The 22,880-nt window shown below is 43.1% G+C and overlaps 1 protein-coding gene across 2 annotated transcripts in view; it reads left to right on the forward strand.

Moving 5' to 3' along the window:
• MINDY4B (MINDY family member 4B) overlaps positions 1 to 22,880 on the forward strand; it is a 110,886-nt gene that overhangs the window by 81,067 nt on the left and 6,939 nt on the right. For both annotated transcript variants that reach the window (XM_077488175.1, XM_077488176.1), the window contains 3 exons: positions 5,683 to 5,753; positions 7,837 to 7,909; positions 15,360 to 15,530. In XM_077488175.1, the coding sequence (XP_077344301.1) occupies positions 5,683 to 5,753; positions 7,837 to 7,909; positions 15,360 to 15,530 (315 nt within the window). The remainder of the gene's footprint in view (positions 1 to 5,682; positions 5,754 to 7,836; positions 7,910 to 15,359; positions 15,531 to 22,880) is intronic.

Raw genomic sequence — 22,880 nt, forward strand, 5'->3', positions numbered from 1 at the left:
TGTTACTCCAACACTGCATATTCCCGATATGTGTTTGGTGTATTGTATATACTTGCATAAAAAAGTATTCTGTTCTCTTTGTATTGCTTCCTTTATGTGAAATCCCTGGTGCTCCTGCTAGTCCCTTTGCTTTGCTATTAAAGTGGAAGTAAAGCTGATTTTAAACAGATGGCTGACTGGTAGGGTATTAATGACAGAAGAGACCCCATTTACGGGCACGATTCATGCTGCGGTGATGTGAGTAACGTGTGCATGCGCAGGTGTGACATCATCGCAGCCTGGCCTATCAAATGGGCGAAGGCACGGGGCATGGAAGCTAGACCAGGCAAAGATGGGGGGCCTGGAGAATTGATCCCACCGAAGCGCTGGAGGATACCATACGGCAGGTAAGTCTGCCATAATGTACTATTATGCTGTGCATACTAGCACATTATGGCAGAACTCACCTGAGGGGCCTAAAAATGTTTACTTCTGCTTTAAAAACCGACCACACTAAGCAGGAGAACACACTGTGTTCAGTTCTCTAGCTATGCCAGACAATCAGTGTTCTCTCCTCTAATGATCAGACTTTTCCTGACATGCCCCCGCTGCACAGTCCTTCACTGGAAAGCTCAGTGTACTACTGCTCCTCATCCCCTAGCTTTTATGCAGCTGAGAACAGAGGAAATGTAATCACTTATAATAAAGGTAATAATATATATATACACACAAAAATGTTTTGCCTTTCATTTCTATTTTAAACTGAATGGGTTGTTTTACAAGGTGATCATTTACAATCACTTTAAGGGCATTAGGAGTAGCCTGTAATTTAGGTATCTTTTTCAGCATTCTGACATTTTGTGGATAATTTCAGTTTGGTGTCATTGGCAAAAAGAACTTTGTCAAAAAACAAACGGCTTCTGACTAGTTTGAATTTTTAGGTTTTATGAGGTGTCTATGAGTAGAGTTAGAATGGAGCTGTTTTATTTTAAATAGTCACAAAAAATGTATGGCACATGCCCTCCCAACATTTGCAACAATTTCTATGCAGTTTGAGAATGACAACTTTATTTGCTGATCTTAGATGTATTCTTTTTCTATAATAATACGTGTAAAAAAAGTTATCTATAAAAAAGTTTCCTAATGTTTGAGTATATGCTCATGTCAAACATGGTTCAAAGCTGTCTTTGTGCAAGACTGTCATGTATCATAGCGGATCATTTTAGAACCTTGATCAGCAGCACCACCCGATGGCAGCTTTGAACACCCACAAAAAAAAAAACAATCCTAGTCACGCTTTATAACTAGATTATATTACCAAGGAAATACTGGGGTTGCTTCAACACAATTTCCTCTCATCCCTTAGATGTGCAGTTTAAACAAAATATGGGATGTTTTCATCACACTACTCCCAGACAAAAGTGCAAGTGCATACAGCCAGGGCTGTAGGGAAGAGGCTATTGTCCTCATCCAGCTGGCTTCTTGCTCAGATAAGGGTCTGGTATGGATTTTGGGGGGAACCTCCTGCCATTTGTTTGTTTTTTTGCCATGAGGTCCAATCCATACCAGACCCAACTTTTTTTTAATGTTGGTGCTTTTGTTTACATTCCGGTGTCAGTAGGGAATCCCCTTTCGCCAGAAGAAATGGGGGAGGCTGTCCAAACCAAGCTGCTAGGAGGCCAGATTGGCGAGTTGGTGCAAGGCAAAGAAGACATATACATTTATAGAGGGAGATACAGTACCTTGAAAAAGTACTCATGCCCCTTGAAATTTTCCACATTTTGTCATGTTACAACCAAAAAACTTAAATGTATTTTATTAGGATTTTTTGTGATAGACCAACACAAAGTGGCACATCATTGTGAAGTGGAAGGAAAATGATAAATAGTTTTAAAATCTTTTTACAAATAAATATATGAAAAGTGTGGGGTGCATTTGTATTCAGCCCTCCTTCAATACTTTGTAGAACCACCTTTCACGGCATTTGCAGCTTAAAGTCTTTTTGGGGATGTCTCTACCAGTTTTGCACATCTAGAGAGTGACATTTTTGCCCATTCTTCTTTGAAAAATAGCTCAAGCTCTATCAGATTGGATGAAGAGTGTCTGTAAACAGCAACTTTCAAGTCTTGTCACAGATTCTCAATTGGATTTAGGTCTGGACTTTGACTGGGCCATTCTAACACATGAATATGTTTTGATCTAAACCAGTGTTCTCCAAACTGCGGCCCTGGGGCTGGATGTGGCCCCTTGCATGCCTTTATCCGGCCCTTGGGGCACTTTTCCTCCCACTGACACCAGCAATGGAGGCATAATTCTTGCCACTGACACTAACAACAGAGTGCTATTCCTCTCACTGACACCAATGATGGGGTACTAAAAATCCCCTTAATAACAAAGATAGGATATTGTTTACTCCCACTGACACCATGACATTTTCTACCCCCACTGACCACAGTCCAGCCCCCCTTGACACCAACAATAAGGCACTATTCCTTCCCCTGCCACCAACAATGGGGCATCATTTCTTCCACCGACACTAACGATGGGGCATAATTCCTTCCACTGATGCCAACTACCGTATATACTCGAGTATAAGCCGAGATTTTCAGCCTCTTTTTTGAGGCTGAAAGTGCCCCCCTCGGCTTATACTCGAGTCATCGCTGTCTGTCTGCCCGATCAGCGTGTCGAGCAGACAGACAGCGGCCATTCTAGGATTCAAAGGCCGCGCCTCCGTCTCCGCCTTCGCCTGTGATAGGCGGAACACTGAATTTCCCAGCAGTCTGTGTTCCGCCTATCACGGACGTCCTCTCATCCTCGTCCGTAGTATGAGGATGAGCGGACGTCCATGATAGGCGGACCACTGACTGCTGGGAAATTGAGTGTTCCGCCTATCACGGACATCCGATAGGCGGAACACTCAATTTCCCAGCAGTCAGTGGGAAATTGAGTGTTCCGCCTATCACCGACGGAGGCGCGGCTTTTGAATCCTAGAATGGCCACCGACGAAGAGCTGCGGGACGGGCCGGGACGCAGGCCGGGACGGGACGCAGGCCGGGACGCAGGCCGGGACGGGACGCAGGCCGGGACGGGACGCAGGCCGGGACGGGACGCAGGCCGGGACGGACACAGGCTGGACGGACACAGGCTGGACGGACACAGGCAGGCTGGACACAGGTAGGCTGCACGGACACACACACACACACACACACACACACACACACACACACACACGGATGCATGCACACACAGGGATGGATGGACACACACGGATGCATGGACACACACACACACACACACACACACACACACACACGGATGCATGCACACACACAGGGATGGATGGACACACACACACACGGATGCATGGACACACACACACACACACGGATGCATGGACACACACACACACACACGGATGCATGGACACACACACACACGGATGCATGGACACACACAGGGATGGACGACACACAGGGATGGACAGGCATGTCTCACCCTCGGCTTATACACGAGTCAATAATTTTTTCCAGTTTTTTGGGGGTAAATTGGGGACCTCGGCTTATATTCGGGTCGGCCTATACTCGAGTATATACGGTAATTATCTCCCTAACAACAGAGATTGGGCATTATTTACTCCCAGTAGGCATGGTCCGGCCCCCCTAAAGTCTGAAGAACAGTAAATTGGCCCTTTCTTTAGAAAGTTTGGAGACCCCTGATCTAAACCATTCCATTGTAGCTCTGGCTGTATGTTTAGGATCGTTATCCTGCTGGAAGGTGAACCTCTGCCCCAGTCTTAATGCAAGGGGGCTGAATACAAAGGCACGCCACACTTTTCAGATATTTATTTGTAAAAAAAATTGGAAAACTATTTATCATTTCCTTCCACTTTTCCTTCCACTTCACAATTATGTGCTACTTTGTGTTGGTATATCACATAAAATCCCAATAAAATACATTTACATTTTTGAATGTAACATGACAAAATGTGGAAAATTTCAAGGGGTATGAATATTTTTTCAAGGCGCTGTAGGTGGGAGGGTGGCAGAACAGGGGGGACCATTTCTCTATAATATCTTATGGTAGGACTGATTTAGGTACGGGTAAGTACCATCTTATATAGGGGTAACCTATCTGCTGATCTAAGATATGTATCTGCCTCTTTTTAAACACATTCCATTTTTTCCTCTCAGTTGAATGTCTCTGTGCACACCTTTTCCACAGTATCTGAAGCGTGAGTTCCTAGCATTTGTACCCTACGGTGGTCTCACAATCTCCCCACATGAACACTACTGGGCTCTATATTGCAAATCCTTTTGAAGGGTGTTTTCAAGCCCTCCTTGAAAGCAATAGTATGTTTACTGTTTTGGATCATTAATGTTGATTATCCTAACAGCTGCTGATATGTAATCTTGGTCTAACACTTGGTCCTGAGGAAGTAATTTTTTATGTAAAAAAACAGGTAACCCATGTTGTAATGGGTGAAATAACATTATAATAATTGTACATGATATAATGCTTAATATGCAAAAATACCATATCTTGGAAATTCTACTTGACACACCAAGCACAATTTGACCACTATAGCTCTCGAAGGTTTACCCCCCTTCATGACCAGGCTATTTTTTGCGATACGGCACTGTGGTACTTTAACTGACAATTGCGCAGTCTTGTGACGCTATACCCAAATAAAATGTATGTCCTAATTTTCACACAAATAGAGCCTTATTTTGGTGGTATTTTATTACCACTGCGGATTTTGTTTTTTGCGCTATGAATAAAAAAAAAAGACTGACAATTTTGAAAAAAAAAAAAATATTTTTTACTTTCTGCTAAAAACACATCCAATAAAAAAAATGTAAAAAATCAAATTTCTTCATCTATTTAGGCCAATATGTATCTGCTACATATTTTTGGTAAATGAAATTCCAATAAGCGTGTATTAAATGGTTTGCGCAAAAGGAATAGTGTCTACAAACTATAGGATATTTTTTTCTTTATTTTTATATCTTTACTAGTAATGGCGGCAATTAGCGACTTATAGCAGGATTGCGATATTTTGGCGGACATGTCGGACACCTAACTGACACTTTTTGGTGATCAGTGACACTAATACAGTGATCAGTGCAAAAAATATTCTCTGTCGCTGTACTGACAGTGGCAGGGAGGGGGTTAACATCAGGGGCGATCAAAGGGTTAAATGTGATTCTTGCCAACTGTGGGGGGGGTGCTTTGACTGGGGGTGGTTAAGGATCCGTGTTCCTGCTTAGCAAAAATACAGGATTAATTTGTTCATATATATATATATATATATATATATATATATATATATATAATTTTCATTTGTACTTTTTTCCTCTGGTACTGCCATAAAAGTCCTATATTTTGTTTACACTTAATAAAAATATAAAAAATATAATTTAGTTTATTTCTCTGGGTTGTGCAAAATACTAATTTAATATAATCTGTATTAAAAGGACTGTAAGATTACCATTTACACATTACAAGAGAATATTATGTAGAAAAATATGATTATGACAATTTACCAATGCATGCTTATGCTGTTAATACTGTATATGTGTTCACAAATGTTAAGTTCTTAGTTACAATCATTCTCAGTATAGGAGCATATACAATGAGTTTGCAACAAATGTAGGTAATTTGTATCAGTGATTTACGTTTCTGATGTTTGCATGTCTTTGCTAGTTCAAAGATGAAGGAAGTCATGGAGTAATATTATTTCTGTACAGTGTGCTTTTCTCCCGAACAATTTTAAGGTAAGAGTGAATAAGATGACCTCTGTTTTATGCTTGCTTGGTTCCTCTAGAGCATTGGTTGCCAACCTTTCAGACCTCACAAATCACTAAACTCACAATTTTGAATCTCGTGAACCACTAACATGAAATTTACATGTCTTATACAACACAATACTCTGGCTCTTTACCACCCTCTGCCCCTTCCCTCCACACTCTGCATCACACTGCTGTCTTACACAGACTCATCATTGGATCTCACCTTCTTATCCAGCCATTTGCTCGAGCTCTGTGTTCCCACCTACAGTCTGTGATCAGAGCAGTCATTGGAAGTCCCCTACTTCCTCACCTCTAGCTCTCTGCACTACTCCTGGTGCCTCCCTCTGAGTTTACAGGAGCCAGAACTATAGAGGGAGGCATCGGGTATCAGTGCATGCTGACAGTCAATACTGTGCAGTATTGACTGTCAGTGCGCATTGAGAACAACACTGGGAACAACATTGGGCGGTATACATCTGCCACAATGCTGATTTGTGGCAGAACCCCTGGGGATCACCAAAATATTTTTGTGGACCATTAGTGGTCCACAAGCCACTGGTGGGTTACCACTGCTCTAGAGCTTCCTTTCTGCCTCTGATACTAAATTGCTACCTGGGCAGTTCTCCTCTAATCTTTTGAACTACTGTATATAGGAACTCATTCCTCTATATATTTAAAATTCACACTGTATATATACTGCATGTATAGCATAATACAATTTTACTGCAAAACTGCACATATACTGTGTGTGTATATATACACACACACATATATATATATATATATATATATATATATATATATATATATATATACATACATACATACACACACACACACACACACACACACACACATATATGTACACACTCACCAGCCACTTTATTAGGTACACCTGTTCAACTGCTTGGTAACACAAATTGCTGTGTTCAAATTGAAGTTCAAACCGAGCATCAGAATAGGGAAGAAAGTGGATTTAAGTAACTAACTCCGAACATGGCATGGTTGTTGGTGCCAGACTGGTCGGAGTATTTCAAAAACTACTGATCTACTGGGATTTTTATGCACAACCATCTCTAGGGTTTACAGCGAATTCTCTGAAAAAGACAAAATATCCAGTGAGCAGCAGTTGTGTGGACGAAAAAATACCCTGTTGATGTCAGAGGAGAATAGGCAGACTAGTTTGAGATGACAGAAATGTGACAGTAACTCAAATACCCAGTCATTACAACCAAAGTATGCAGAATACACAACACATTGAACCTTGAAGCAGATGGGCAACAGCAGCAGAAGACTCCACCAGGTGCCACTCCTGTCAGCTAAAAGATTGTAAAAATGTTGCCTAGTCTGATGAGTCTCAATTTCAGCTGCGACATTCAAATGGTAGGGTCAGAATTCGCCATAAAACAACATGAAAGCATGGATCCATCCTGCCTTGTATCAATGGTTCAGGCTAGTGGTGTAATGATGTGGGGGATATTTTCTTGGCACACTTTGGACCCCTTGGTACCTATTGTGCAACATTTAAACTCCGTGGCATACCTGAGTATTGTTGCTGACCATGTCCATCCCTATATGACTACAGTGTACCCATCTTCTGATGACTCCATCCAGCAGGATAATGCACCATGTCACAAAGCTCAAATCATCTCACCCCTGGTTTCTTGACCATGACAATGAGTTTACTGTACTTCAATGGCCTCCACAGTCACCAGATCCCAATCCAATAGAGCACATTTGGGATGTGGTGGAACGGGAGATTCACATCGTGGATGTGCAGCCAAAAAATCTACAGCCACTGCGTGATGCCATCATGTCAATATGGACCAAAATCTCTGAGGAATGTTTCCAACACCTTGTTGAGTCTATGACATGAAAAATGATGGCAGTTCTGAAAGCAAAAGGAGGTCCAACCCAGTACAAGCAAGGTGTACCTAATAAAGTGGCCAGTGAGTGTATTTACAGTACTCAGTATAAATGAGTACACCCCAACAGATTTGTCAGAAAACCTTTACTTTCCTAATAGGTGTTCCAATTACATATAATATTTTCTTTTGCTTATATTTAGAGTTCACCATGACTTAGACCACACAACAGCCCATCTCTTGCATTTTTGTCTGGGGAATTACACAGTCAGACAGGTGAGCAGATTAACCACCCAAGGACCAGGCCTTTTTCTGACATTTGTTGTTTACAAGTTAAAAGAAGTATTTGTTGCTAGAAAATTACTTAGAACCTCTAAATATTATGTATATATATTTTTTAGCAGAGACCCTAGAGAATAAAATGGCGGACGTTGCAATTTTATAACGTCGCACTGTATTTGTGCAGCGTTTTTTCAAGCGTAATTTTTTAGGAAAAATTACACTTTCATGAATTAAAAAAAAACAGTAAGGTTAGCCATTTTTTTTTTGTATAATGTGAAAGATGATGTTATGCCGAGAAAATAGATATCCAACATGTTATGCTTTAAAATTGCACATTGATGGGGCGCTTTAAATGTATTTGTTTTTTTCTTGTTTTTTTTATTTTGACACTGTCCCTTTAAAAAAAAAATTGGATCACTTTTATTGCTGTCACAATGAATGTAAACATCCCTTGTGATGGCAATAGTCACGTGTCAGGTATTTGTTTTGAGTGATCTGGGGTTTATAAGTAGGGATGGGCTTGCGGTGCGCCCGGTGGTTGGTTCGCGGAAAATTTTGCGTATTCACGATTCGCCAAACCGGCGGACTTCTGGCGCTGTTCGTGCGGCGGACATATGCGTTTACATTGTGAAAGAACTTTGACCCATGATGACACATCCATCATGGGGTACAGGACAGCCAATTGAGACATTTCAGCACATGGACAATTGGACATTCCCCCTACCTTATAAATAGACCTGATCTGGCGGCCATTTTACATTCTGTCTTTTGTCAGTGTAGGGAGAGGTTGCTGTGTGGAGCAGGGACAGACTGTAGTGGCACAAATCACTAGCTATTAGTCCACAAAAGTCCTTTTAAGGACTGGTATAGGTGTACAGTATACAGGGCTCTGGTGCACTGCTGCTGACTGCTGTGCTGCTGATTGCTGAGTGCACTGCTGACCGATTCTGCAGCTGTCTTTTGTTAGTGTAGGGACAGGACGCTGTGTGGAGCAGGGACAGTCAGTTTAATCACTAGCTATTACTATTAGGTCCACAAAGGTCCTTTTAAGGACTGGTATAGGGGTACAGTATATAGGGTTGTACACGTATAATATACTTTCTTTCAAATATAGAAAGCCTATTATACTTGACTGCTGAGCTGAGTGCTGACCGATTCTGTAGCTGTCTTCTATCAGTGTAGGGACTGAGGGACAGTCTGCAAATCACTAGCTACTAGGTCCACAAAGGTCCTTTTAAGGACTGGTATAAGTGTACAGTATATAGGGTTGTACACATATAATATACTTTCTTTCAAATATAGAAAGCATATTATACTTGACTGCTGTGCTGCTGAGCTGATTGCTGCCCGATTCTGCAGCTGTCTTTTATCAGTGTAGGGACTGAGGGACAGTTTTGTGTTTGGAGCAGGGACAGTCTGCAAATCACTAGCTACTAGGTCCACAAAGGTCTTTTTATAGGTGTACAGTATATAGGGTTGTACACGTATAATATACTTTCTTTCAAATATAGAAAGCATATTATATATCACGGTGCTGGTGTCAGTGCTCTCTATCACAGTGCTGGTGTTAGTGCTCTCTATCTCGGTGCTGGTATCAGTGCTCTCTATCTCGGTGCTGGTATCAGTGCTCTCTATCAGGGTGCTGGTGTCAGTGCTCTCTCTCTATCTCGGTGCTCGTGTGGAGCCAGTGCTCTCTATCTCGGTGCTGGTGTCAGTGCTCTCTATCACGGTGCTGGTGTCAGTGCTCTCTATCACGGTGATGGTGTCAGTGCTCTCTATCTCGGTGCTGGTGTCAGTGCTCTCTATCTCGGTGCTGGTGTCAGTGTGCTCTCTCTCGGTGCTGGTGTCATTGCTCTCTCTATCTCGGTGCTGGTGTGGTGTCAGTGATCTCTATCTCGGAGCTGGTGTCAGTGCTCTCTCTCTATCTCGGTGCTGGTGTGGTGTCAGTGCTCTCTATCACGGTGCTGGTGTCAGTGCTCTCTATCTCGGTGCTGGTGTAAGTGCTCTCTATCACGGTGCTGGTGTCAGTGTGCTCTATTTCGGTGCTGGTGTCAGTGCTCTCTCTCTATCTCGGTGCTGGTGTGGTGTCAGTGCTCTCTATCTCAGTGCTGGTGTCAGTGCTGTCTCTCTATCTCGGTGCTGGTGTGGTGTCAGTGCTCTCTATCTCGGTGCTGGTGTCAGTGCTCTCTATCACAGTGCTGGTGTCAGTGCTCTCTATCATGGTGCTGGTGTCAGTGCTCTCTATCATGGTGCTGGTGTCAGTGTTCTCTATCACGGTGCTGGTGTCAGTGCTCTCTATCTCGGTGCTGGTGTCAGTGCTCTCTCTCTGTCTCGGTGCTTGTGTGGTGTCAGTGCTCTCTATCTCGGTGCTGGTGTCTGTGATCTCTATCACGGTGCTGGTGTCAGTGCTCTCTATCACGGTGCTGGTGTCAGTGCTCTCTATCTTGGTGCTGGTGTCTGTGATCTCTATCACGGTGCTGGTGTCAGTGCTCTCTATCACGGTGCTGATGTCAGTGCCCTCTATCTCAGTGCTGGTGTCAGTGCTCTCTATCACGGTGCTGGTGTCAGTGCTCTCTATCACGGTGCTGGTGTCAGTGCTCTCTATCTCGGTGCTGGTGTCAGTGCTCTCTATCTCGGTGCTGGTGTCAGTGCTCTCTATCTCGGTGCTAGTGTCAGTGCTCTCTATCATGGTGCTGGTGTGGTGTCATTGCTCTCTATCACGGTGCTGGTGTGGTGTCAGTGCTCTCTATTTCGCTGCTGGTGTCAGTGCTCTCTCTCTATCTCGGTGCTGGTGTCAGTGTTCTCTATCTTGGTGCTGGTGTCAGTGCTCTCTCTCTATCTCAGTGCTGGTGTGGTGTCAGTGCTCTCTATCTCGGTGCTGGTGTCAGTGCTCAGTCTCTATCGCGTGCTGGTTTTAGACAGTGAGGGAGATAGCAGCAGAGAAGCCAATGAGCAGGCAGTGCCAGCACCATGGCTGAGGATCAGCACTGGACTGGCACCTCCGAACCACCGCAGTGGAGCCCTGCATAGGTCTTCATGCGCTCCTGAATTGTCAAAATTTCACAGATAAAAAAAAATGCTTGTCGTTGTTAATACTTTTGTTATGTCAGTGTCCATGTTGTGGGAATATGTGTGCACAGCTAGTAAGTATTTTTTGGCTGAAAATATGACCTGGAGTCAATGGGATCTGCCCGGAACTTTGCGGTTCGCAAACTTTTGGCCACGTTCGCGTTCGCGAAACCTTCCATCGGAAGTTCGTCCATCACTATTTATAAGACCCCAAATCCCTTCATTGCACTTAAAAGCATTCAAAATGGCAAGTTTGGCTGTTTTGATTAGTGACATTTTTTTTTTAAAAGAAGCTTCAGTAAACCGAAAGGGCTTACTAGATCCGACACCCAATCAAAGCTGATTCTGTCTTTGTTCGGGTCTCCAGTCAACCGGTGGACGTGCCCTCTGGTCGTTTGGGCCTCCCGATGGGACGAGAGGGCCGGGTGGAGCGGCGGTGGGATAAGAATCAAGTGGCTGCTTAGCCACATCGGTTGTTAACATAAGAAAGCTGATTGTCGGCTGTAAACAACGGTACCAGGGTGATACCAGGGTACGAGGTCACCAGATTAGACAATCGGCACAAGTAAATACTATCAAATAAAACAAGTCCTCGGGATAGGGTGGGAGTGCTTACCTAAACCCGGTGGTGTTGTTGGTTTTTTCCTTTTTTTCTCTCTTTTTTTTTTTTTTTTTTCTCTCACTATGAGTGGTATTGGGATGGTATTTCTGTTGGGATTGTATGTATTTCCTACTGGCCATCTGTATTATATGTGGGAAGTGTCACCTTTTCATTTTATGTACCCGTTTGTGATGTGGGTTACTCCCCTGTCTTTTGTTCTATTATTCTGTACATTTGTCTTTGTCAATAAAGCACTCCTGTTGTTTAAAAAAATAAAAATAAAACAAGTCATCTATGAGCAGGGAAGCAGAGTTGCCATAGAAATGTTGGATTGAGAAGGAGGCTTGGTTAACAGTACAGGAAGTGCTCAATGTAAGGGTGGAAATACACTCCACTGTGGACTCAGAAAACAATACTTAAAGTGCTGTTGCCACCAAAAATATAAAAAATGGTTTAAAATTCTTTAAAAAAATTGGAAAAAAAATGTGAAAAAAAAAATTACTCACCTCTAAATACCTGTTGCTAGGGGGTCCCTCGTAGTCTGCCTTCTTCCTTGCCCGGGCTGGTGACATCACTTCCCCTCGCGCTGCACAGTCACCTGGGACTTGTCACGTGTCCCAGGTGACTGTGCGGCATATCACGGTGCCCTGCGCCGCTCGCGCATGCGCAGTGAGTGCCCGGCTGTGAAGCCACAGCCGGGTGCCCACAGTACGAATGATGGCGTCGCGAGCGGAGCGGGAAAAGAGGGGGGGCTTTGTCCCCCCGCATCGCTGGACAGGTAAGTGTCCGATTATTAAAAGTCAGCAGCTGCAGTATTTGTAGCTGCTGATTTAAAAAAATTTTTTTAGGGGGCACCCCACTTTAAGATGGTGCTGCCTAACCCCTAGATACAAGTTTTTTAAAGTTTCTTTAAACAGTAAGTAATATGCAATTTGGGCTGGATTACAGTGGCTTTAGATTGATAATGACTTATTATAATGGACTAAATGAAAAGAAGCATCAGAGTGGGAGAGTTTCCTTTCTTCTTTAAAGGAGCTGCAGGGATATCTGGCAAGTACTAGACATGTGCGATTAGTTTCGTATGAAATGAAAATTTGCACGAATTTCCGAACATTGGTACATTTGTACGAATCCGAAATACAAATTTTTATGCATGCGAATTCTGAACGAATTACGAAATTTCGTTTACGAATTTCAGATCCAAATTCATAACGAAAATTCGTAATTAATGAAAAGTTAACGAACCTAAAAGTTAAAAACCCAGGAAGTCAGCACAGGGATGGTAGGAACCCCTCATAATGATAAATTCATCATAACGAAAATTCGTAATTGTTACGAAAAGTTCATGAAAACCCCAGGAAGTCAGCACAGGGATGGTGGGAACCCTATGGGAATTTCTATGCTTTCGTTAACTAATTTGGGATCTAAATTAACAAGAAACATGACTGGTGTTTTGTTCACCAATCAGAGGAAGTCAGCACAGCACAGGGATGGTGGGAACCCCTCATAATGATAAATTCATCATAACGAACTTTTGTTATTTTTACGAAAAGTTAACAAAACTAAAGGTTAAAAACCCAGGAAGTCAGCACAGCACAGGGATGGTGGGAGCCCCTCATAATGATAAATTCCTCATAACGAACTTTCGTTATTTAACGAAAAGTTTATGAATATAACGAAAATTCGTATTTCGTACGAATCCGAATTGAATTTTGTACACGAGTTACAATACAAATTTTTTTTGTACGAAACGGAACAAAACAAAACAATTTTTGGGATGGCGCCCATGTCTAGCAAGTACTGGCTGTGTTCTACATGTGACAACAATCTCCTGTATTCTTCATATGTCTGGTCTATGGGGTAGAGTAGCAAGACAGAAGCCTTTTCTTATGAACAAAAACATCCAAGCCCATGTAAATTTTGCAAAAACACATCTGAAGTCTCTCAAAAGCATGTGGGAAAATCATAATGTGTTATGGTCTGATGAGACCAAGGTTGAACTTTTTGGCCATAATTCCAAAAGATATTTGTTGCAAAAACAACATTGCACATCACCAAAAGAACAGCATACCCACCGTGAAGCATGGTGGTGGCAGCATCATGCTTTGGGGCTGTTTTTATTCAGCTGAAATGGGGCCTTAGTCAAGGTAGAGGCAGGGGCGGAATGACCATTCGGCCACTCGGGCACTGCCCGAGGGCCCCGGGCCACTAAGGGGCCCCATCAGGGTTGCCAGCCTCAGTTAAACTTGGGACAGTATGGAAAAAATCTGTGTTTTTTTTTTACATCTGTCTCTGAAATGTCCCTTACCGACAATCCTGAGATTATAGCTGCCCCACCTCTCCAGTACCTTCTCAGCCAATAGAAACATGTCTGTGTATACTGTGTGTACATGTATGTGTAGACTGTGTGATTGTATACTGTGTGGCCCCATAATCTCTGATTGCCTGGGGGCTCCATAATCTCCTATTACCCGGGGGCCCCATGAGTTGTCAGTCCACCCCTGGGTAGAGGCAATTATGAACAGTTCCAAATATCAGTCAATATTGGCACAAAACTTTCAGGCTTCTAAACGCTTCCAAAAGCTGAACATGAAGAGGAACTTCATCTTTCAGCATGATAACAACCCAAAGATACATTCGAATCAACAAAAAAATGGCTTCACCAGAAGAAGATTAAAATTTTGGAATGGCTCAGCCAAAGCCCAGCCCTGAATCTGATTGAAAATCTGTGGGGTGGTCTGAAGAGGGCTGTGCACAGGAGATGCCCTCGCAATCTGACAGATATGGGGTGTTTTTGCAAAGAAGAGTGGGCAAATATTGCCCAGCCAAGTCAAGTTGTGCCATGCTGATAGACTCATACCCAAAAAGACTGAGTGCTGTAATGCTGCGTACACACGATTAGAATTCTCGATGGAAAAAGCTATAATGGTTTTTTGGACAGAAATCTGCTCAAACTTGGCTTGCATACACAAAGTCACACAAAAGTTCTCAGAACTTTCGACCGTGAAGATTGTGGTGACATACAACACTACAAAGAGCCAAGAATACGACGTTCAATGCTTCTGAGCATGCATCAAATTGTTTCCAAGCATGCGTAGGAATTTTCCACCTCGGGAATTGCTACAGACTATAGGGATTTCTGACCGAAACTTTTTCCCACTGAAAAATTGAGACCCGGCTCTCAATCTTTTGCTGGCAGAAATTCGGCCAGCAAAATTCCGATAGAGCATACACACGGTCGCATTTTCTGACGAAGAGCTCTCGTCTGTCTTTTGCTGACCGAATTTAGAATCAAAATGTGCTTCAACAAAGTATTAGTTTAAGGGCACACTTATGCAAAAATATTATTTTAGTTTTGTATTTTTACTTCCCTCTACCTAAAAGATTCCAGTTTGTTGTTCAACTGAGTTGTACAGTTTATAGGTCATACTAAAGGTGGGAAAAGTTCTGAAATTATTTATCTTTATAAATATTTATAAATTATTTATCTTTGTCTCATTTTTTTACATCATAGAAACTTGACCTTTTAACAGGGGTGTTTAGACTTTTTATATCTATCCACTGTACATATACAAACAAAAAACAATGTTAATAAGGGCCAATAAGAATTGGCAAATTATACTAGTGCAATGTAGCAAATGTGTACAGCATGTGTGACATAATAATGGGAACAAAACCTGCTTTGATCAATTGTTTGACTTCTTCAACATAAAAAAGTGTAAAAAACACATTAAACTTTGCTCATTTTCCACTCTAACTGGTTTCCTTCCACAGGCTGTGTTGAATCTGATTTTAACAGGGAGAGCAAGCCCTCATGTTTTTAATGGGGACCAAATCCTGGAAGAACAGAAGCTGGAGCAGGAACTTCATGGGGTCCTAACACGCAGTGATGTAGGCTACTTACACTGGAGCAGGGATGAAATGGAACAGCACAAACTTCCACAGGTGAAGCATAGTAAAAGCTGTACTAGAAAGGTTTCCAGTTGTTTTATTTTTTTATTTTTTGTGATTGTATCTGACAATCCATGTCAACAGTACACAGAACAAATATGTAGAGCAGGGGTATTGAATTAAAATTCATGACGATGGTACAGTCAATAAAATCCAAATCATATTTTTTTGTAACATATTTACAAAAATGTGAGGGGTGTGCTCACTTTTGTGAGATACTGTATATATTATACATTTAGATCAGTCCCTACCCTCAAGAAGCTTACAATCTAAAGTCCCCAACTCACTTTGATACATATAAATACTAGGGCAATTTTAGACAGGATCCCATTAGCCTACCAGCATGACCCCATTATTGTCCTCTGCCCCCCCCCCATTATTGTCCTAAGCCCATCCATAACTGCCCTGAGCCTCCCCCTTAATTGTACTGAGCCCCCCATTACTGTCCTGAGCCCCCCAATACTGTCTTCGATGACCCTATTTATGTCCTCTACCCCCATGACTGTCCTCAGCCCATCCTTAACTGGCCTGAGCTTCCCCCTTAACTGTCCTGAGCCCCCTCATTAATGTTCTCATCTCCCCTTATCATCACCCCCTTCCTGTCCAACCATACACAGACAGGGAGGATGGGAGGCACAGCAGATTTGGACAGGGTGGGGGTGGGAGCTTCAAGTTGGTGATTGGTTGCCAGGACTCCCTGTATCCTAACAATCAATCACCTGCTTGTTAACTCGGGAAGCCCCCTCCCTCCGTCCAGAGCTGTGCAGTCTCCAGCTGTCAGCTCTGTAAGAGTAAGAATGACACCTAAATGACGGGATCATGGCAGTCCAGATAGGACATTGACTTGGTCCAGATCTGGACTGCAGTCTGCCTGATGTAGAACATAGTAACTAGAATAGAAATAGATAGTATCCATTAGAATCTGACAATTGTTCTCTACAGTATGATATAATACAAAGTCTGCTGGTTCTTATTGTGACTGTGCCACGCTGCTGAACCTGCACTAACTTTTCTATTTGGTTGAGGCAATTTTTAGATTTCTGTTTGGAAGTGGATAGAGTTCTATGAATGTCTATATGTAATCACCTCTGAGAAAACTTTCAAAGTAAAACTCAACAGCATAATGCATTTTACAGTATAAAACAATACACTACCAATGCTAGACTATTAACTTGCTATGACAATGACAGCGCAAGTTGATTTCTTCAAGCAACTAAGAAGAAGGCACTAACAGAGACCAGTTATGCCACAGTGTTTGTGTTTCATGGATGACAAGTAGAATAATAGTAAAAGCAGATCATAACCCCCAGGAAATAACTCAAAGAATCTTACATCTGTTCCAGCTAAGGTACACGCTAAGACAAGTAGCACCCATAAAGCATTTGTGAGAAAAAAGTCATACTAGATGTATGACCAAATTCACCTTTTAAAAAAAAATGTATGCCCAAAAACAAAGCCTTTCTGTATGCCAACAGTGGCAGATTTTTATAACCTTTGTAAAGACTCTGATGGTTTTCACGACGGAATTCCGATGAGATTTCTTGCATGCACATGGTTACACCAAATTTCCGACAGTCAAGAACACAGTGACGTACAACACGTATGATGGGACTAGAAAAAGGAAGTTCAATACCCAGGAGCCAATAGCTTCCATCTCGTAGATGAACAATACACACAATAGGAATTTCCGATAGAAAGTTTTTCCGTCGGAAAAATTGAGAACATGCACTCAAATTTTTGCTGGCGGGAATTCGGCCAGCTAAATTCCTATGGAGCATACACACGGTCGCATTTTCCGATGAAAAGCTCTCATCTGTCTTTTGCTGGACGAAATTTCGATCGTGTGTACATGGCATAAGACTTATCTGGAGAGGTGCGCGTTTACGTATTGTTGTCCACATCCAAAATTCAATAAATGCATATATATATATATATATATATATATATATATATATATATATATATATATATATATATATATATATATGAGAGGGAGAGAGAAAATTGCATTTACTAATATTGACAAACTAAACAGCTTTTTCTTGATGTGGTATTTCAAAATAGTTCAAAAGAGCTGTTGAACCAGGTCTCTGAAATTCTCACATAATCTAAATCCTCCTTGTCCAATAGTATCTCTAGTTCACCCATCTTGTCTGCCAGGCTCCTGGCATTGGTGAACATGCCACGTAGTTTAGACCAGTCGCATACTGTCCTCCTATTGGGTGTTCCGAGATTGCAAATAGGACTTGTTACTAGGGTTGTCCCGATACCACTTTTTTAAGACCGAGTACAAGTACCGATACTTTCTTTTAATATTATGTGACAGTTTTCAAAGCACAATACAGATTAGGTGGCACTGATATGCAGCACTGATGAACACTGATAGGATTAGGTGGCACTGATATGCAGCACTGATAGATGGCGGGCACTAACAGGTGGCACTGATGGCTGGCACTTACAGGTGGCACTGATGGCTGGCACTGACAGATGGCACTGACAGGTGGCAAGGACAGGTGGCTGGCACTGATAGATGGCATTGACAGGTGGCTGGCACTGATAGGTGGCACTTATGGGCACTGATGGGCAGGCACTGTCATGCCATGAGGAAAGGTTGCTGCAATGCTCATCTTAGTACTCCTTGCACTCGGCCGTATTAAAAGCAGCAGCGGCCATCTTGTTACACCCAGCCCGAACTATATAGACTGGGTGTAATAAGATGTTTGCTGCTGGCTTACTGTAGCCTAGTGCAAGGTGTACCAAGATGGGCGTCAGGATGTCCACCCGCTGATGTCAACAGAGTGTCACTTCCGTTCTGCCTGCTGACTTCTGGTTGCTCAGAGACACTTAATCCTCTCTTGCAGGTATCGGATCAGGCATCGGGAGCATTTGTGCGAGTACAAGTACTCGCGCAAATGCTCAGTATCGGTCCCGATACCGATACTATTATCGGTATCGGGACAACCCTACTTGCTACTATACTTTCCTCAGGTTTAGTGCTTTAGTCGACCTACCACTAATGCCTCCAATACTACCCTCTGGAATATGTTCATTGCTGACTATCTCTACCTCTGGACCCTCCCTCCCATCGCCTAGTTTACAAACCCTGATAACTTTTCAGGCATCTTCACTCCCAACAGATCTGCACCCTCCTCATTTAGGTGCAGTCCGTCCCTTCTATAGAACTGGTGACCGACTGAGAAGTCAGCCAAGTTCTCCAGGATCCCAAACCCCTCCTTACTACACCAGCTCCTCAGCCACTTGTTTACTTCCCTAATCTCCCTCTACCTTTCTGGTGTGACTCAAGGAACCGGTAGTATTCCTGAGAATACTTCCTTGGAAGTCCATTTCCTCAAACTAGCTCCTATAAAAAGTCCCTAAAATCGTTCTTTAGGACACTCTATCTGCCTCAGACTTTGTCATTGATGCCAACGTGCACCATGACAGCCGTGTCTTCCCCAGCCCCTCCCAGTAATCTGTCCACCAGATCCATGATGAGCCGCTGTTCCCAGCCCCAGCCATTTTCTGAAAATGCAATGCAATATGGCTACCTGGAGGTGTTCTGTACACAGAATGTGTACTGAATGCCCCTCAGAATCATAATCTCCTGCTTATGTGATTAGCTCACCGATTTTCCCAGACTTAAGATACAAGTGAGATGTCAGGCATCCCCTGGAACAAAAATTTAATTTTTGTGGAGATACTCCCAATAGGAATGCGTCTATAGGGATGCATGCCCAGCAGCTTTCCTCATTAGTGCCCTGCAGCTGCTGCAGCTGATTGATAATTATGAAACCACTCCCATTAGATTCACGTTTCAACATGGACACAGAGAAACACACAGGGACTTCTTTAGAATACCAAAAGGTAGGAATTTGCAACAAAGTTTGTCCAAATCCTGGCAATGTACATAGATCACCCAGAGAGGAATGTTTTTTTTTTCTCAACAAAAGTAGAGTTATGCTTTAAGGATTCAACAGGTGATTTTGACTACTTATCTCTAAGTCGATGAAAACTTGCGTTAGCTAGCTTTATTTTTATCTCCTCTTTTAATGTGCAGACCCTCATTGTCTTTCAGTAGCAACTCAGCAAAAATAAAGGAGAAGAGTCTCACACAGCATTAAACCTTTGAAAACGTTATAAAAAAGCCAATATAAAAAGAACTCCACTGAACTCCGCTAGGGATGAGCCGAACACCCCCCGGTTCGGTTCGCACCAGAACTTGCGAACGACCCCCGCGTTCGGTACGAACGTTAGAACCCCATTGAAGTCTATGGGACTCGAACGTTCGAATTGGAAAGTGCTAATTTTAACGGCTAATATGCAAGATAGTGTCCTAAAAAGGGTTTGGCGACCTGCCTCCTGCCTCAGGGGACATGGGTCACTGCAAAAAAAAGTTTTAAAAACTACCGTTTTGGTGGGAGCACTGATTTTAATGACGATTAAAGTGAAAAAAAAAAAGTGAAATATTCCTTTAAATATGGTGCCTGGTGGGTGTCTGTAGTATGCCTGTGAAGTGCCACGTGTTTCCCGTGTTTAGAACAGTCCCTGCACAAAATGACATTAAGCGGAAATAACACCATTTAAAACTGCTTGCGGTTTTAATGTTATATCTGGTTCCTGCAATATGGTTGAAAATCATTCAGAAAAATGGCATGGGTAGCCCTCCCTGCCCATTACCAGCCTATTTGGGTCTTGTACGCATATTAAGGGGAACCCTGTACCCATATTAAAAAAAGGAAATGCGTGTGGCCCCCAGGCCCTATATACTCAGAACAGCAGTATACAGGCGGTGCAAACAAGACTGGGACTGTGTAGGTTTGTTGTGTTAAGTTGAATCTGTTTGTAATTTTCAACTGGTACATTTTTAAAGTGTAGCTCCAGTCAAAAAAAATATTTTTAAGCTTTTTGGAAAACATAGGGAAGGGTTATCACCCCTGTATAATTTGTTTTGTCGTCCATCTTTTTTCATCTCACTTGCTGTTGTCTCCTTCCGTTTGCAAGTAGGAGATGTTTGTAAATTGGATGTTTGAAAGTAGGGGCCTGCCCTATATGCTCTGCAGAAATGGCGGAACAAGGTGTTGGTTTTGCAACAACATTGTAAGCCCTCAAAGTGACTCTTGGTGGGCGCTGGAGCGCCCTGCTGTGAACGATTATATCAAGAATTGTAATTACATGCCATTGTTGAACAGTGGTAGAAAAATTGACCTTTGGTGGTTGTGGTGCTGGTGCCACAACACTATAAGTCCTCACAGTTACTCTGGGTGGGCACAGGAAGGGGCCCTCCTGTGAAATATTATATCAAGAATTGTAATTACATGTCCCTGTTAAACAGGGGCAGAAAAATTGGGCCTTAGGCACTGGTGCCATCACACTGCAACCTCTGCCATACACTCTAGTTTTATTGCAGGAATTAGCCCTGCTGCAAAGCATTGCATCAAAAATTGTACTTAAACGCCCCTGTTAAACAGGGGCAGAAAAATTGGGCCTTAGGCACTGGTGCCATCACACTGCAACCTCTGCCATATACTCTAGTTTTTTTGCAGGAATTAGCCCTGCTGCAAAGCATTGCATCAAAAATTGTACTTAAACGCCCCTGTTAAACAGGGGCAGAAAAATTGGGCCTTAGGCACTGGTGCCATCACACTGCAACCTCTGCCATATACTCTAGTTTTTTTGCAGGAATTAGCCCTGCTGCAAAGCATTGCATCAAAAATTGTACTTAAACGCCCCTGTTAAACAGGGGCAGAAAAATTGGGCCTTAGGCACTGGTGCCATCACACTGCAACCTCTGCCATACACTCTAGTTTTATTGCAGGAATTAGCCCTGCTGCAAAGCATTGCATCAAAAATTGTACTTAAACGCCCCTGTTAAACAGGGGCAGAAAAATTGGGCCTTAGGCACTGGTGCCATCACACTGCAACCTCTGCCATATACTCTAGTTTTATTGCAGGAATTAGCCCTGCTGCAAAGCATTGCATCAAAAATTTTACTTAAACGCCCCTGTTAAACAGGGGCAGAAAAATTGGGCCTTAGGCACTGGTGCCATCACACTGCAACCTCTGCCATATACTCTAGTTTTTTTGCAGGAATTAGCCCTGCTGCAAAGCATTGCATCAAAAATTGTACTTAAACGCCCCTGTTAAACAGGGGCAGAAAAATTGGGCCTTAGGCACTGGTGCCATCACACTGCAACCTCTGCCATATACTCTAGTTTTATTGCAGGAATTAGCCCTGCTGCAAAGCATTGCATCAAAAATTGTACTTAAACGCCCCTGTTAAACAGGGGCAGAAAAATTGGGCCTTAGGCACTGGTGCCATCACACTGCAACCTCTGCCATATACTCTAGTTTTATTGCAGGAATTGGGCCTTAGGCACTGGTGCCATCACACTGCAACCTCTGCCATATACTCTAGTTTTTTTGCAGGAATTAGCCCTGCTGCAAAGCATTGCATCAAAAATTGTACTTAAACGCCCCTGTTAAACAGGGGCAGAAAAATTGGGCTGCTGGCATCACCCAGAACCAAAAATGTTCTTCCAACATATCAGCGGAGGAGGAAGAGGATAGACAGACAATCAACATAACAGGACAGTCACTCAGCATCAGCATAGGCAGTCTTGAAGGGATGTGGTATTTCAAAAAAAATTATTCGGTTACATCAGCTTCAGGTGCTTGGTAGCTGTGGGTGATCCAAGACTGATTCATCTTGATGAAGGTCAGTCGATCAACTGATTCGGTGGACAGGCGCACCCTGTGATCGGTAACGAAGCCACCAGCAGCACTGAAGGTGCGTTCCGAAAGAACGCTGGATGCAGGACAGGCCAGTAGCTCAATTGCATACTGTGCAAGCTCTGGCCAGTGATCCATCCTCAAGACCCAGTAAGCCAGAGGATTTTCAGTGGGAAAGGTGTCCAAGTCTGACCTTGCCCCTAGGTATTCCTGCACCATGTAAATTAGACGCTGGCGATGGGTGCTGGAACCAATCATACCTTGGGGCTGCGGACTAAAAAATTGTCTGAAAGCATCAGTCAGACGGCCACCTTCTCCACCGCTCCTTCTGACTGATGCCTCAGCAACACGTTGTCCAGGACCAGGAGTTTGTGACCTCCCAGTCTCTGGGAACGCGTTGCACAGAGCTTTCTGCAAGGCCTCCCGGAGATGTCTCATCCTCTGCTCCCTCTGCAATGGCAAGATAAGGTCAGCAACCTTACCCTTGTACCGTGGATCAAGGAGAGTGGCCAGCCAGTAATGGTCCCTCTCCTTGATCCGAAGAATACGAGGATCCTTCCGCAGGCTTTGCAGGATCAGGGAGGCCATGCAGCGTAGGTTAGCTGAGGCATTCGG

Source organism: Lithobates pipiens, unplaced genomic scaffold, assembly GCF_037356315.1.
Source record: "Lithobates pipiens isolate NorthernLeopardFrog02 unplaced genomic scaffold, aLitPip1_a1.2 Scaffold_18, whole genome shotgun sequence".
NCBI lineage: Eukaryota > Metazoa > Chordata > Amphibia > Anura > Ranidae > Lithobates > Lithobates pipiens.